Source organism: Protopterus annectens, chromosome 17.part0 (genome assembly GCF_019279795.1).
Source record: "Protopterus annectens isolate FY-2018-M chromosome 17.part0, PAN1.0, whole genome shotgun sequence".
In the NCBI taxonomy this organism is placed as follows: domain Eukaryota; kingdom Metazoa; phylum Chordata; order Ceratodontiformes; family Protopteridae; genus Protopterus; species Protopterus annectens.
This window is the reverse complement of record NC_056751.1, coordinates 330,005,297-330,022,797: the sequence shown is the minus strand read 5'-3', so window position 1 is coordinate 330,022,797 and position 17,501 is coordinate 330,005,297. Positions and strand designations below refer to the sequence as shown.

The following is a 17,501-nucleotide window of genomic DNA, read 5'->3' as shown; positions in this document are numbered from 1 at the left end:
AGTGACAAATCATTGAAGAGTGAAGTTAGAAAATAATGACAGATATTTGAGTTTCAGAATTCATACCCTTCAGAAAATTCATGCTAAAGCAAAACCTGTTATTCTGTCAACTTTCTAAGTTTGACAGAGCAATATTTATTAAAACTGTCCCTATTTTTGGGCATTTGTCCCACTTTTATTTATGGCTTTGCCCAGATTTCTTGCTCTAAGAGGTTTAGAGGTATCACACACTCTCTTAACCCTACTTTACCTATTCCATAACTAACCCTCTCCCCTTAGGTAACCACCCACCTCTTTACTGCTGCCAGGGGATCACTTTGTCACTCTCATTGTCATACACACAGTGTCTTCCTCATTCATACCTGCATTCATATGGCTCTAGGTGATTCGGTCATGTTGACCCGCATTCACTCGCACATTGCTGTCATTCTCCCAATCTCTCTCACACACAGTCAGTTCCTCATTCATACCTGCATTCACTCACACATTGCTCTCACTCTCTTTCAGTCTCTATCACAGAGACACACACACACACACGCACACAGATTGGGGCAACTTTAATGATTTTATTTTTTTTCACGTTATTTCCGACATTGTGGCAGCCCGTTCGTATCTATGGATTATCCGCATGTTGGATGTCCGTAATCCGGGGACCACACACACACACAGAGTCACTCCCTCATTCATACCTGCATTCACTCACACATTGCTCTCACTCTCTTTCAATCTCTATCACAGAGACACACACACACACACACACACACACACACACACACACACACACACATGCACACAGATTGGGGCAACTTTAATGATTTTATTTTTTTTCACGTTATTTCCGACATTGTGGCAGCCCGTTCGTATCTATGGATTATCCGCATGTTGGATGTCAATAATCCGGGGACCGCTTGTACTAGAAAGTCATATATTAACAAATGGAAAAGGTTTTCTAGTTGTTGCCAACAATGTAACTAGCACTCACTCAGGGCTAGTTGTTTTCTGGTTTTACAATATTTGTGTGTGTTATAGTCCCGTGGCCTTTCTTACTCTTCTGTCAAGGTTCATTTATTAGCCATTTCAGCATATCTGCCCATGGATTGTCCTCTTTCAATGCATTTTTTATCAAAATGTTTTTGAAATGGGTTTTGTATAAGAGGCCCCCATGAAAACTGGTGGCCCCTACTTGGGATCTTAATTTTGTGTTAAGAGAAACTAACATTTGCTCCATTTGAACCTGGCTAACTTGAGGTTCTTAACATGAAAAACAGTTTTACTGATTGCTCTAACCTCTGCAAGAAGGGTGTCTGAGTTGCAAGCTCTTATGGTGAGTCATCCCTATCTCATTTTACACAGATGCAGGGTTTCTTTGAGAACATTTGTTCATTCCTTGTGAAAATAAGAAGGTACAGCCTGTGTCAAAACAGAGCATTTCCAAATGGTTTTCTAAGAGCATTACCTTTTGTTATACTCGCTGCTACAAAACTATTTCCAGCAGGGTCAAGATCCACTCTAACAGGGCCTTGGCTTCATCTACGGCATTGTGGAAAGGGTTGGATTCTAGAAGTAATCTAGAAGTTGCAACTTGGTCCAATGTACATATTTATACAAAGCACTAAATGCTTGATTCTTTCACAAAGTCAAGAGCAGGCTTTGCTAGGACCATTCTCCAGGGGATCCTGGATTCTTCTCCATCCACCTCCCACATGTAGTAAGTTAGGATATCTACCCATATATCTAAGGCTACTTGTAGCAACAATCAGTGCAGTCACATAGTACTACAGTTGTGCAAGTAAACTTACTATAACAATGCCCTTGTTTTTTGGTGTGGTGTTTATGCCAGGGTGTGGGCATTTTTTTTTTATTCCTACTATTGTCCTTTCAGGGCTTAGCTTTCCTCTATATGTTGGCATGAAAGCTCTGAAGGGCTTAGCACCCAAACCTTTCTTTTTAGTCATCTCAGCTCGAGCTGACTGATGGTTTTGGCATGTGGAAGGAGCCGTGAAGCTTTGGAAGCTGTCCGGCTGTTATCTCCTATGCAGGATATAATCCCTATAGCTAAGGCCAATGCAGCAGTGATCATTCAAATATCTGCTGTTATGGCAAGCTTATTTATACAACTGTACTTTTTGTGCTTTGAGAGTGCTAGTCAAACATAATCTTAAACTGGGCATACATGCCCTAGAGGCAGGTGTTCATTGCAGACAGCCAGGTTTACTTTCCAGTTTCATATGTCTTAATTTACCTCAGGGAAATGAAATGAGGCTTCCCTGGAACATCTGGCAGTACACCCTGGCTCTTGGAGAACCTGTCTAATTGCTGCTTGTGTACTGGACCTCCACAGACAAGTGCTGGCACCAGCACTGCCTTAATTATTAAACTGTCTTCAAAAATCGGGTATTTCTATCTGTCTCTGCTCTCTCTACTGGAAGTTCACTGTTTGGACAGCATATCAGATGCAGTTTCCAACTGTGGCATTGTCATCGCTGTAATAGTAGAGCTATTAATAATTATTACATCAGAGCAGGCTATAAAGGCCTTAGAAAACTTGACACATGAACGAGCTGCTTCTTTAAAGCAACACTTAAAGTGCTGACCCCTCCCCTTTAATGTAATTCAACTTCCAAATTAGTCTATTAAAGGTGTACTATTTCACATACCAAATATGTGACATACCCTGTTTATTAGATATAATAAGATGTTCTTTTTCTGTATAATATATACAGCTGCACATACATTTCACCAATATATCATTACAATATATCTGTTGAGCTATGGGATTGATATATGTCAGCAGATCCTAAAGAAATTTAACTTTATTTAACAGCAGCTGTGCTATTAAATTGTATATATCTGACAAACCCATAGAAAATTAACTTTATTTTATAACAGCTTTATACAGTCCTGATGTTAAAATGTTTTCTTGCTAAATGCATCACAGCCACATATTTGGTTCAGGGAGATGAAATGCAGTTGTAGAGATGAAGCTGGAAACCTTTCAAGAATCCCAGAGGGAACTGCTCATGCCAGTGGATCAGAAAAATGGATTCCAAGGAAGACTGAGTCCGTGGCACTTTCACTGCAGTTTCCAACATTGGATCCTTTTTATTATGCAGGCTGCAATATTTACTCATGTTCATGCCATATCTGTCAGACAGAGGTGTCTGTGTCACTGTGGAAGTTAAGTGCTCTGACATTGGGAGCTAGCACTGAGAATGCATTTCTCATCCTCAAGGAAACATGCGAGTCTGCTACCTTTTGCTTCAATGGTGTGTCAAATCTTCCTGTTTTGTAAGAAGATGCTAGCCAATCAGGTATATGAGCAGTGATCTTGTAACAAGCACATCTGCTGGATATAAGTTGTTGACCGCAGCTGTTAGCTGAGATATACAAGTATCCTGTATTTTTTTTCGATTATTTATACAAGATTATTGTTTTTAACAATTAATATATAGCACTTTTATTGTCTGCTTTTTAGTCTTCGAGTGTATAACTAATCTGCACAAGTAACCGATTTGTCTGCAGTTAAAAGCATTGTGTATCTTTACAAATCTTTATCTGTTTGTGCTTTCTCTAGTGCTACTTTCTGTAGGCTATTGTCCCCACCCTCCCTTCCTCCCAGTTGGTGTTTTGCTCTTATACTTGGTGGCTTTGCAGTTGCCCGCCCCTACTGTAAATCTGATCTGCGGCACTCCTCCCAGTCTAGTGTCATTAGCTCATTGCCTTAATATTGCTACAACTCAAGTGCTCTAGGTTGCACTGCATTTGACGTGTTTGTGTGTTTTAGCTGCTTTTCTGTATATATATATATATATATATATATAGACTTCTCTGTTTCTTTAACTAAATAAGCTCTGCAAAGTTGTTTTATTGCATTCCTGCCTGTATTTCTGAGTTTTTTGCACTTTTAAAGTTTGTTTTTGCTTAGTTTAACTGGTAGGCTACACACTCAAGTGCGCTAGCCGAATTAACGCATTTACTGTGTTTCTGTACCTAATTTCTGCTACTTTGTAAAAAAAAAAAAAAAAAAAATCCTTGTTTCCCGCCTTTACTGAACTAGAATAGTCCAGTCTTCAGGTATTGCTGATCTCTGGGCTGTGTCATAGTTCCTGTGTTGCTCATATCCTTATTTGGATAGGAGGAAGCTTCTTTGTTCACCAGTGAGAGTGGGGAGCTCTGAGCAGCCTATCTGTCCCTTGAGGAGCGGTTCCAGCCCAGTGACCTGTAGCTTATTGGCCATTTTGGGCCATTTCCTATTTCTTTCTAACCCCCTGATTTAAAGCCAGCTTTAGCGCGCTTTTGCGCTTGTAATTTAAAGTTTGTCCTGTTTGTTGCATTTACCTGTTAAGGCTACACACTCAAGTGTGCTAGCCTGTGTTACATATTTATTGCATTTTTCTGCTGTTTGTTGCAAAAAAGAAAAAAAAAATCATCCTTGTTTCCCATCTTTCCTGACCTAGAGTAGTCCAAATACAGGCTTTGCTGTATTCTGGACTTTTGGAAAGTTCCTGTGTTGCCCATTTCCTTTCTTGGATAAAGGGAGGCTTCTTTGTTCACCAGTGGCAGTGGGGAGCTTGGAGCAGCCTATCTATCCCTGGAGGAGTGTTCCCAGCACAAGAATCTGGTAGTCTATTGGCCGTTTTGGGCCAATTTTTAGCTCTTTCAAGTCCCCCTGTATAAAACCCACTTTGGCGCGTTTTTTGCGCTTGTTACTACTCAGCCAAGCTCCTTGTGGTCCTGCAGAGTGGTGCTAGCAGCAGAGAGGCTAAAAGAGCGACTGCTAACCTGATAAAAGTGTTTGTTTTCTGCTACTACCTGGGAGACTGTCCGATCTAGCTAAACTGCAAGTATTTCTGCTTCTTGAACTGTTTTAAACTGTTTAAAGTTGTTTTTGCACCTGCACTTTTAAAGTTTGTCCTGTTTGTTGCTTTTACCTGTTGAGGCTACACACTCAAGTGCGCTAGCCTGTGTTACATATTTATTGCATTTTCCTGCTGTTTGTTGCAAAAAAAAAAAATTTATCCTTGTTTCCCGTCTTTCCTGACCTAGAGTAGGTCCTTTCTTGGATAAAAGGAGGCTTCTTTGTTCACCAGTGGCAGTGGGGAACTTGGAGCAGCCTATGTATCCCTGGAGGAGTGTTCACAGCACAAGAATCTGGTAGTTTATTAGCCGTTTTGGGCCAATTTCTAGCTCTTTCAAGTCCCCCTGTATAAAACCCGCTTTAGCACGGCTTTGCGCGATTTTGCGCATAGCGAGGCATTGGGCAGCGCCGCTTAATTGGGTTTAAACCATTCTCGGCTCCACAAAGTCTGCTCTTCACTTTTTCCCTTAGAACTGATCTAGTTCTCATAATAAACACCCTATCCCCACTCTAAAACCTGGCACTTGCTCACTAAAGCAATTATATAAGTCAGCACTAAAAAATTAAAAGCACTACACCCTCACAAACTCCCCTTGATTGCTTTGTTCCCCATTGGCCCTTTTTTTTCAGTTATAAAGGAATTCCCAATACTATTCTAGCATGCCCAAAGGTCAGTTGTCAATCTCCTCTCTGGTCCAGCTGGTGAATCTGGGAATCTTGAGGCAATGTTACAACTGCCTCATGTACACAGACAACCCTCTCCTCCTCCTAACAAATTCCAACACATGTGAGAGATGCAACCATATAGCCAAACTGGAGGCTAAGCTCTCTCAACTCAGTACTGGCGTAACCAGTCAGGAGAAGAAGGAAACCACACTCACTACAATTCCAGTCTCACATAGACCTACCACGATAGCAAACCAAACACATAAACACACAAAAACATACTTGGAGGCTCTAAATAAAAATCTGCCTAAGCAGCAGAGATCTCCAAAGCAGACACCCAAGCAATCGCTACCCCAAAACAAAACATGTGCAACACATAGCTCACAAAGCCAGTGTGCCGAACAGTCACAGCCCTTAAGGCTAATCAACACATCTGATACACTTGTAAAAGGTGACTATCGTCAGGCACACTGACGTACCGCTCACCAGGCTGAACAAGGAGAAGGTCACAGTGAGCTGCCTGTCGGGCGCTAGGATCCGCCACATAACACAAGCACTCAGGTCACTCCAAGGCAAGTACAAATATGACTCAGTCATTGTCCATGCTGGTATGAATGACCTGAGATGTACCTCCCTGGACTACATGAAAAGAGACATAGAGGAGCTCTCTGAGCATGTAGCCCAGGCCGGTATGACCCTGACCTCGAGTAGCATCTTACCCTCACCAAGAATGATGCCACAATATGAAGACAAGATGATCAATTTCAACAATTGGCTTAAGTATTGGTGTCATTCAAAGGGGGATCCAGTGCCTGTCTGCCTGGGATGACATGCTCGACAAGCCACGATGCTTCGCTAGGGACAGCTTGCACGTGTCACCCCTGGGCTTTCGGATATTGGCAAAGGCTCTTGCCACCCCATAGTGCTTTTTTTAGGCAAGGCTCAAAAGACAAACCCACCTCCATAGGTATCACGAGGGATAAGAAACTAAGAGTAATGCTACTCAATGCCAGAAGTCTAAACCTCAAGATGCACACACTCGAAACTCTCCTTAGCATGGAGAACATCGATATCTGTGCAGTAACAGAAACCTGGTTCAAGGCTCCCGAGAGCACCCCAGCACTACCAGGTTATACCTCATACCATGTTTTTCGGCCCCAAAACTTGGACCGAACCACAAAAGGAGGGGGGAGTATCAATATTCGTCAAAGATACCCACACCTCCAGGTTGGAGGCATAGCACGAAGCATCAGAGACTATCCATGTGCAACTAACAGTGGGTAAAACTGCCTTCCATTTTGTAGCCTGCTACACTCCACCCTCCCAAACCCAGGAACCCCACTCGGCCTTCCTGAGAACACTGGAAAATATGAAGGTCTCTCCAAACACCATTATATTGGGTGACTTCAACTACCCTAACATAGACTGGGAGCATTACTCTAGCTCCAACACCCTAGTCCGAAGGTTCCTAGAATTTATAAATTCAAATGCTATGGAAAAACTTGTTGCCACTCCCACAAGAGGGGAAAACATACTGGACCTGATCATCACCAACATGGGGACTCTATGCTCCAGACCAGAAGTGTATCCCTCACTGGTAAGATCAGACCATAAACTAATCTCACTAGATATTCACATCCCGACCCCAGCCCTTACCCAGAAAACCACAGTGAAAAACTTCTCTAAAGCAAATTTCACACTCCTCAAAACCGAGGTGGAATCCTTCAAAGCTCCCGGGCCTGTGGAAAATACGGCCCAGACCGCAGAATCCTTTATAAATGCATTCTATGAACACCTTCAGGAATGCATGGATCATGCAATCCCAAATAAAACCAAGACCCAATCCTCCAAAGTTAGGCGTCCTGTCTGGTGGACCCCAGCCATAAACAAACTATACAATAGAAGGAGGAAGCTACTACATGATAGAGCAAAATCCCAAAAAGGGAAGGCATCTCTGATCAGTATTAGCAAAAAACTACGGGCACTCATAAAATCGTCTAAGGCCAGCTTCAAGAGAAAAATTGCACAGGACACTAAGGATAATCACAAGGCTTTCTTTAGTTATGTTAGGAACCTGGGTGGGAATTCCCAGATATGCTCAGAATTAGTCCAAAATGACAAAAATACACAGAACCCACAGACATTGCCAACATCCTAGCTGATAGGTTCAGCTCAAACTTCTCCTCCCCCTCCCCACCAAAAGGGCAAATATCTATCCCAGCAGAGTGCTGCCCCCTTGAAATCTCAGATGCTCAGGTAAGAGCTGCCCTCTCCAAAGCAAAAAATAAAGCATCAATGGGACCAGACCGTCCTACATGAACTCCAAGAAGAACTAAACCCAAACATAAAACTACTGTTCAATCTCAGCCTTACTACAGGATATGTACCCAAAGAGTGGCGTACAGCAACAGTGGTCCCTCTCCACAAAGGTGGTGCCTCAACGGATCCTGGAAACTATCGCCCCATAAGCTTGACTAGCTTGGTCTGCAAAGCTATGGAAAGGATCATCATGGACCTCATAAATAAAGAAATTGGGGACCTACAGACACTGGATCCTACCCAGTTCGGCTTTGTTAAGGGCAGATCCTGCCTCTTAAACCTGGTCGATTTCTTTGAAACAGTCACCAAGGCCATTGACGAGGGGAAGGTGGTTCACACAGCCTACCTGGACCTTGCAAAAGCCTTCAATACAATACCCCACTCGGGCATTATAGATAAGCTCACCAGCTTAAATATAAACCCTATGTCACTAGATGGGTTGCAAACTGGCTCAAGGACAGAACCCACATGGTTAGAATTGCTGGAGCCATGTCAGACTCCAAACCAGTTACAAGTGGCATCCCACAAGGCTCAGTCCTGGGACCTCTCTTGTTCAGTATTTATTTCTCGGAGGTACAGGCTAACACGGAAGGACTGTGGCTGACCAAGTTCGCAGATGACTGCAAACTGGGCGCCATAATAGACTCTCCAGCTGACACAAGCATCCTACAAAAGGGCCTCATAGAAACAGACAACTGGTTCCAGAGCCATGGCCTCAAGCTAAACGCCAAGAAGTGTATAGTCATCCCCTTTGGCAAAAACAAAGTGCCCACAAATTACCACATAGGTGGTAATCCATTAAGTAAGGAAGAAGTAATTAGGGACCTGGGGACCCAAGTTGATAGCAATCTCACATTTGACAACCACGTGGCCGAAGTGGTTAGAAAAACATTTTATATAGCCCACCTAATCATGAAGGGATTCACATCTAGATCAGAGGGGTCATCGTGCCTCTTTACTCGTCCCACATCAGGCCCATAATTGTGTACAATGCTCCTTTTGGGATGTACCTTACCAGACACCTGCAGCAACTGGAAAGACCCCAAAAGTACCTCACCAAGAGGATCAAAGGGCTCAAACAGATGCCATATGCTGCCCAGTTAAAGAAACTCCAGCTCTACTCAGTGGCATACCGCCTGCTCAGAGGCGATCCGTGTCTGATGTATAAAGCCATGTCCAACCCGAAGTTAATGGACATGCTGCACCTCAGAAAATCCAAATCCCATCGAGCTACGCGCTCGAGAGACTTGAACCTCAGCACTGAAATAAATAGGACATGCTGGAGGGACAGATTCATAACCCAGAGGCTCCCTTCACTCTGGTATAAAATCCCAGTCCAGGTTAGGCAGAGTCCCTCATTGACTCTCTTCAAGAGGAATCTTGATGAGTGGATGGGAGATAGTAGGTTTACCCCGGGTATCACTTCTGTGTCACTGTTAGACAGAGGCACAGTATACTAACCTAGAAAAAGGGCATAGCAAAATTAATTTAAAATGGGTGGCGAAAGCCAAACACACTCTGGCTAGGCTTATAAATGCCCTAGGGCAGATAGCCTAGTATGAACCTATGAACCTATATCGGTATGTAGAACAGATTCCCAAACTTGTCATTCTCAGACAGAGAGCGCATTTAGCTGTTGCATATGAATGTCTCAAATTCCATGAATACATGCATGGTAGAAACATTTGTGTGAAAACTGACGACAAACTGCTACAAAGCCTTTTTCTAAGCCTGTACATAAAGCAAAATTAAATCTACAGAAAATGTTTTTGACATTGCAGAGGTCGGACCTCTTAGTTGTGTACAAATCTGGTAAGGTGATGCCATAAGCAGAACATACCTATAAGTTTAAAAATAGGAGCTATTGGATTATAACTTTGAAGTGATATCCATGTTTTTTACTACCAATATCATGAAGAAAGTTTACAAGAATTAATTCACTATTATGAACTGGACATAGAAATCAAGTGCCAAGAGAAATATGGTGCAGTCAGGATGGTGAGATGCCCACAATGTCCATTTATAGCAGGTGAAAAAGAACTTTTAATTCCCACACTTAGAACAACATTGAGGTCTAAAAAGTATAGTATTTGTTACACCAAAGGGGTGGTATACCTAGCCTATTGTAAATTTTGTTGGGCATACTACATTGGCAAAACAGAACGACATCTAAGGAAAAGAATATACGAACACATGAGGGATATCAACCGGAAGAATGAAAATAATGCACTTTTTAGACATTCACAAACATGTCACAAAGCTAATTACAAGTTTTGGGTCCTTGAAGAAGTTTTACATTTTGAGAGAGGTGGTGACTGGGAGACCAAACTAGCATATAGAGAGATGATATGACAACTTAAACTTGATGCTTGCAGTGGGAAGGGTCTCAATGACCACATTTCAATTACACCAGCCCTAAAAATTTTATCAGAAGACCCTAAGAGACACAAATCTTAAAAATACACTAAATACACTCCTTAGGTTTTAGAAAACCCATATCAATGTTGGCATTTATGTACCCTAGTATTTAGAATTCTTAATACACATTATTTATTTATTTTATATCAACCCTATATTAACTTTATATGTTTTTAAAACTTCACATTTTGAACATTTTAACGTCTGTCTCTTTGTATAGTATTTGTACGTATATTCAACATTAAATATTAAATGTATATGAATATTGAATATATATATATTTTTATACAAATTTATATGCATATATATGTTTATATATTTATATATCTATATATTTATACATTTTTACACAAAAGTGTTGGTGTATCATGTGTAATATAACACATCAATTCTATCTAATTTATAGTTTATTTCTATAGTGAAGGTATACATATATACATTTGTATACATTTTTACAGAGAATTTATATATCTTATATTTTATACACATATATACAAGTTATATTGACATTTTCTGACTCCAACTGCACTTTAATATGTATTAATATGTATTTTTGGAACTATTTAATTGATTAATTGTGTTATTGTTTAATTAGTACTCTCCAATGGATGTATAAAAGGAATGGGAGAGGTGCTTCTAATTGATTCTGAAGAGGTCTCCAGTGTGGAGACGAAAGCGCTAAATCCTATTCTACTGAGGTCTATTTGTCCAATAAATCAGTGTCTTATCTGTTGAAAAACGAGTGGATTTTGTGGAGTGTGGCTTTGAATTTGTGGTTTTGGAAGACAGCCTTCATTGGTACCGAACTGTACAACTATTTCTTGTGGTAGTAACTATTTTCTTACTCATTCTTTCACTTTTTCCACTGAGATTAATGGCAAGTGGTAGTGGTATGTGTAGCACTGCACAAAACTGTACTTGACAGATGCAGGCATTATTACTTTCTAATTTTCTGTCTGTCTCTTAGGAACCTTAGTTATACCTTCCTCCCAGTTATAGCTACACAAACCATAGAGGTAAGCAGTGGTACATCACTGCATATCAGTTGTGATCTCAGTCAGTTATAGTACCTGGTGTTGCCCTCAAACCATATTTTCTGTGTCCACACTTTAGTATACCCCAAATCAGTACCTTACCTTACTTACAAGTCAAAATATTTTTTCTCAGTACTTGGGCAAAGAGGTTCTGGTCTTGCACTAAGAGACACTGTACTGTTAATGTGGAGATATCACTCCTGTAAGTCAATCTAAACTTCTTGGGGACTGTCCCTTCCCCCACATTAGTCAGCATCTGGTACCATGGAGTTGCATTTTCCAACTGTCTCTGTAGCCATCTTTGTTGAAATGGGCATCCTTAGACAATGTAGTAATTGTCCCGTTTACCGACAACCACCTATTACTTAAGTAAACTAGCAAGTGTGAGAGATGTAGTTATATAATGTTATTGGAGGCAAAGTTCTCATATGAAGCCACTAAAAAATACAGGCAAGTTTTCACTACAACAGGACACCACACTAAACCAATCACACAGCTCAGACTAAACACATTAGACTTACATATGCTGAAGCTCTCGCCAGGGTGTACAAGGATTGCTTCACAGTCAGTTACCTATCTGATGCCAGGATTTGCCACATCATATGTGCAGTCAAGTCTAGGCACCAGAAGTACACATATGACACAGTCATAGTGCATGTAGGTGTTAATCACTTCAGATAAACCTCTGTGGACCATAAAATGAATGTTTCTTATGGTCACCAGCTTAGCGGATTTGATTCTCAACAACCTGAAGCTTCCATTGTTGGAGACCACCTCAGAACTAACAAAACCATGAGAAGATTGAGGATATTGTGAGAACCATTGCCCTGCTTTAGATGTTAAAAGAGCTGTTGGAACCCTCAGACAGATTTTGAGCTATAACACCTTTTGGATCCCCGAGACCGATCTTTTTCATTGCCTACAATTAGCCTATTTTTGTAACCTTTTTCCTGATTTAGCTATTAGAAAAGCTGTTGAATCCCTATATCAGATCAGCCTTGGCTGTTAAATAGCTGTTGTAGCTTTAATTCATATCTTAATAACAGTTATTGGAGTCCTATGTCAGACTTTATTTAAAGTCTGCTGTTCCATTGCTGTTGAGCCGATCTCCTGTTTTAGCCATTATAAAATCTGATAGACTATTGTTTTAGATCTTTATATTCTTAATATGATCTTTCCCTGTAATTTCATCCATGGCTTCTGAAATAACTTCAGTAAAAAATGCATCAACTCTGCAATTTTCTTTAAATTCAGCTTTCTTGAGTAGATAACCATTTTTGTCTACTGACTTCCTCAGATACAATCTTCTTTCTGTATTATCGGCTTGTTCTAATTCTCATTCTTTGCTTATTGTCTTTTTGAATGTATAAATACTCCAGCAATGACTAATATTTAGATCTGAGAAAGAAAGTAGCAGGCAGTGGAAAAGATCTGGCTTAGAGCTCAAATATTTGTTGAAGGCACTAAAAAGTAGCAGTGTCTCAATATTCTTAAAAGAAAAATTAACCCATCTTCAGACAGATACCTGGAACTCCTCCAAGTGCAACTTAGTATTAACAAAACCCCTTATCATATGATACCTAACTACATGACTCCCTCTATGTTCCCATCAGCTTACATACTTCCTGCCTAACTAGTATATAGCCCCTATGCATTAATTCAAACATAATTCTCCCAGGAGACTTCAGCTATCCCCACATTGACAGGGAGACTTTACAGCCTCAAACATGTATGTCCAGAAATTTCTTGACTTCATTAATACAAACTCTCTGGACCAGATACTCACCATCCCAACAAAAGGCAATAAAATTCTAGATTTTGCCCTTACTAATGTGGGACAATTTTATTCTTTACGAGTTGTCATTTCTTCTCTGGTCAAACGGGACCGCACATTTGTCACATTCACCATAAGAGTGAAGCAGGAGGCATCTTCAAATGCCTAGGAAATCAAAGATCATGGTGAGGCTTATCTACTGTAACTGAGTATTTATCTGACCAAATTCAAAATTCTCCTCAAACCTAATGACCACATAACATATGCAGAAACCTTTACCCCCCAAATTCTATGCAAATGTAAATAAGTGCATGTATGAATTTGCTCCTCTCTGAAGTAAATACAATGCAACATTTAATTATAAACTTGTATGATGGAACCCAACTATAAACAGGCTTTATAATAAAAGAAAAATAAACTCATTGCATGCAAAAATAAACTTTAACTCTCAAGATGCTAAAAACATTCTTACTAAACTAAATAGGAAATTTGGGACCCTGATCAAATAAACCAAGGCCAGATACAAAGTAATAATTTCCACCCAGGTGAAGGAGAACCACAAGTCCTCATCTAACTATGTTAGAAACCCCAGAAGGAATGGCCAGCACTGTGCAGAGCTAATAGTAAATGACGACATGCACTCAGACCAAAGGGACATAGCCAGTCTATTGTAGAACAAATTTTGCTCTAATTTCATACTGCTCTCCACTCCTGTATTCCCAGACCACATACCCAAATCTACACCCCCTCACATTTCCCAAGAACAAGTCCTCAAGGCCAAGAGCATTACTTCCATTGGGGCCAGATAATATACCATCTTCCTACTGGTCAGCTTGAAACAGGACTTGTTAGACCCCCTACAGAGGCTATTCAGTATTAGCCTCCAAACAGGCTTTGTATCAGTCGAATAGAGGACAGTAATATTCATCCCTGTGCACAAAGGTGGAATGTCATTAGACCCAGGTAATTATTGATCCATAAGTCTGATGGGTCTTATCTACAAGGCTTTGGAAAGGATCATTATGGAATAAATAAATAATGGAATAGCCTACAAGCTCTCAACCCGAGCCAGTTTGGGTTCATTAAGCGCATAGCCTGTCTACTTAACATGGCTGACATCTTTGAGAAGGTTACTAAGTCAATGGATGAGAGCAAATCAGTGCACATCACATATCTAAACCTCTCCGATGCATTCAACACCATCCCACATGTAAGTATCATGGATAACCAGTCTAAGCTAAATGTAAATCCCAATGTTATTCATTGGATAGCAAATTGTCTCACAAATAGAACACAGGAAATTATGGTAGGTGGTTCTACCTCCTTCTAAAGACCTGTCACTAGTGGTACACCTCAGGGTTCAGTCCTTGGACTACTCCTCTTTGTCATTACTTCTTGGAAGTCAAATGCAGTCAGGGTTTGTTGCAGTTCACAATTTCAAAAGGAAAAAAAAAACACACCTTAACTCCTGGAGCATGCTCAACCAGGAACCGGCAGCTGTAGTGTTAAATGCTGAAGATACACAAGCAGAGTAAAAAAGCTGAATGAACTGTATGACACTGCTTTTACCATAATTGAGGAAAGTTTGATCACAAAGTACAAAATCTTGGCACTTTCACCTGGCTAAAGAAGGCATCATTAGAGATAAATAAAAAATACTAGCCTTAGAGGCTTTTATAACTTTGAAAAACCATGTGACCAACCTGGAATGCAGTTGCTATTAACCTGCCTTCCACTTAAAAAGACAGTGTAACAAAACAATAATATATCCAGCAACAGTGAAAAACAGTAAAAAAATGTTAAATTTTTTATGTATATATTTATGTATATAAAATATGTACACATCTACAGATTAAAACTTAAATTGTTGTTAAATAATTGTTTATAACTTTTCTGCCCTCCTTATTACAATACAGTTAGTGGTTAATTTATCATTCAGTCTTGGTTTCTTCATAGCATCTAACCATAGCTGCTCTTGCAATTCTTTTTCCTTCAAAAGTAATTCAGTGTTCCCACCCCATCCTGTATGGTCTGTATAATACATTTGTAGGCTTTTCTTTCCTAATATCATAATCATGCTCGTATATTCTGTCCTTGAGCATTTTGTTAGTTTTTCGTATATATAAGGCTGGGCAGGATGTGCAGGAAGCTAAATACACTGCCATTCTGATGTTGTAAGGTACATGTTCCTGGACATGTTAAAGTTTTCTCATAATTCTCTACTGTGACATAAGGGCCATCATTTTTGTATTTACAGTATTTACAAAATTGCTTCTGCGGTGGTGCAGAGGTAGTGTTGTTGCCTCACGGCAAAAGGTTCTCCCGTTCGATTCTCGGCTTGGGTTGGGAATGCCTTCTGTGTGGAGTCTGCATGTCCTCCCCGCGGTCGAGTGGGCGTTCGAAAGACATGCGTTGAATAGGCGTGCCTTCGTTGAAGGTTGGGCGTCGGGATGGCAACTCGACACCATAAAAACCAACTGCCAATCATTAGTGGACCGGAGTTCTGCTGTGGCGACTCCTAACTGGGAAAAGCCGAAAAACAAACAACAACAGTATTTACAAAATCCACACTTTGTCATTTTGGACTGTCTGTTTCCTAAATTATTGTGACTACTCTCAAAAATATTTTTACGATTTTTGCCTCTACTGAAGGTTATGTTAGGTTGCGAGCCCAAGATATGTTTCTCTACTGAATCTGGGGGTGTAGAGACAGTCCATGGAGGCATTCAAGAGGACATGGGCATGTGGAGAAAGGGTAAGAGGAAGGCAGGAATGGACATGAATGGACATGTTAGATGCACCTAAAATGGAGGAAAGCAGTAGCTTATTGTTGTCTTCTGCTGTTAAGCAAATCTAATGTAATATGGAGAGTAATGAAATCACCAGCCATTCTCTGGCCTAATATTTTGTCTGCTATACTTTTGTAAAAAGTTTGCTAACTGTTTATTAGCAAATACTGTCAAGGATCCCTCTTCTGGGGAAGGCTGACTCTACTGCTTGGTTTATGTCCATTGGTAGTTACTAGTCAGGCAGTCCAGGGGACCATTAATGAGCCTAGCCCCTAATCTGATTTCCCTAAAACACTACCTGGTTAAATGACTTGCTAAAGGTTAGAAAGTAGGCAAATGAAGACTGAAGAGAATCAAACCCTGTACCACAGGAAATAGCTTGCTAACAGCTCATAGTCTTAATCCTCTGCATTAACTGTCAAACATCTGCACTTACTTTTTGGGCATGTTTCTGTGGTGAATATTTGCACTGTAGCTACTTGTTCTTATATGAATACATTTATTAACCCTTTTAGTTTTTTTTTTTTTTTTTTATGTGTACTCCATAGCCATAGCTTCTTCCTGATGTTACTTAATAGCTTATACATGCATGATTCTTTTGAGAATTGCAAAATGATAAAACAGAATCCCAAATGATGTTTTGGAAAAGGCATTGCATTTGTCATGCTTGCTTAATTAAATGTTATACTTTGCTCAAATGTTTGTAGTTTGCTTCACAAATTAAATTGGCATTGCTTTGCTGACAGAGCATTTTGTAGTTTTAGACTTCATTTTTAAAATATTAATGCTATGACTATACTTTTCTTCCATTTTGAAATGTTTAGCACATGAGAGTGGTCATCATATTTCCCTTCTGGTGATGAAGAATAAACCTGCCTTTATGGCTAAAAGGAATTATGCCATACTGTAAACTTCTAAATCGACAGGTGTACTTTGGAGATGAGACACTATAGCCACGCAAACATCACATTATTAATACATGACTGAATATGATAGAATTAGCTACCAGCATAATTCATTAAGTTATAAGAATGAACTGAAAATAGGTCAGTTGTATTAAAACATTTTGTTACCTGTTATAATGGTAAGTTATGCTAATGTTTAACTGCACTAAAAAATCAGAGTTAGTAAAAATGATATCTGATGAGCTTACTATGACTTTTTTTTGTGGTTAACATATCTTATTATTAATTCTGTGTTTATCCTACAGAAGTGAGGACATTAAGAATAAAGAGAGTAGTCCTGGACCCAGAATAAAGATTGATGTTTTGGAAAGACTTGATAAATATTGAATATAGGCTTTAGCACCATTAAATTGAGCAGAGCTTACTGTGCATTCACTGCTAAAACCTCACAAAGTTAGAGGTTTAACTCTGTATTGATATTAGATCATATCTTATTATCATTCCAGGTTTTTTGATAAAACTGTGACAGGGCCAAACCGTGAGGGATGGACAAGAGGTGGAATTCAAAGCCAAGTCCCTGATGGCTATATAACTAATAACAGAGCATGGAAGTTTGGTGTGAAAGAGAACACACTGAACAATCTAAGGAGGCTTCATCCTCATGTTGCAAGGTATGATGCAGTTTCACTTTATTAAAGGTACTTTACTTATTTTGCTTGAGCTATTCGTTGTTGCACA

The 17,501-nt window shown here is 39.9% G+C and overlaps 1 protein-coding gene across 2 annotated transcripts in view; it reads left to right on the top strand.

Annotated features, from left to right (window-relative positions):
• PPP1R32 (protein phosphatase 1 regulatory subunit 32) overlaps nucleotides 1-17,501 on the top strand; it is a 1,379,387-nt gene that overhangs the window by 1,159,840 nt on the left and 202,046 nt on the right. For both annotated transcript variants that reach the window (XM_044059651.1, XM_044059652.1), the window contains exon 12: nucleotides 17,270-17,434. In XM_044059651.1, coding sequence (XP_043915586.1) covers nucleotides 17,270-17,434 — 165 coding nt within the window. The remainder of the gene's footprint in view (nucleotides 1-17,269; nucleotides 17,435-17,501) is intronic.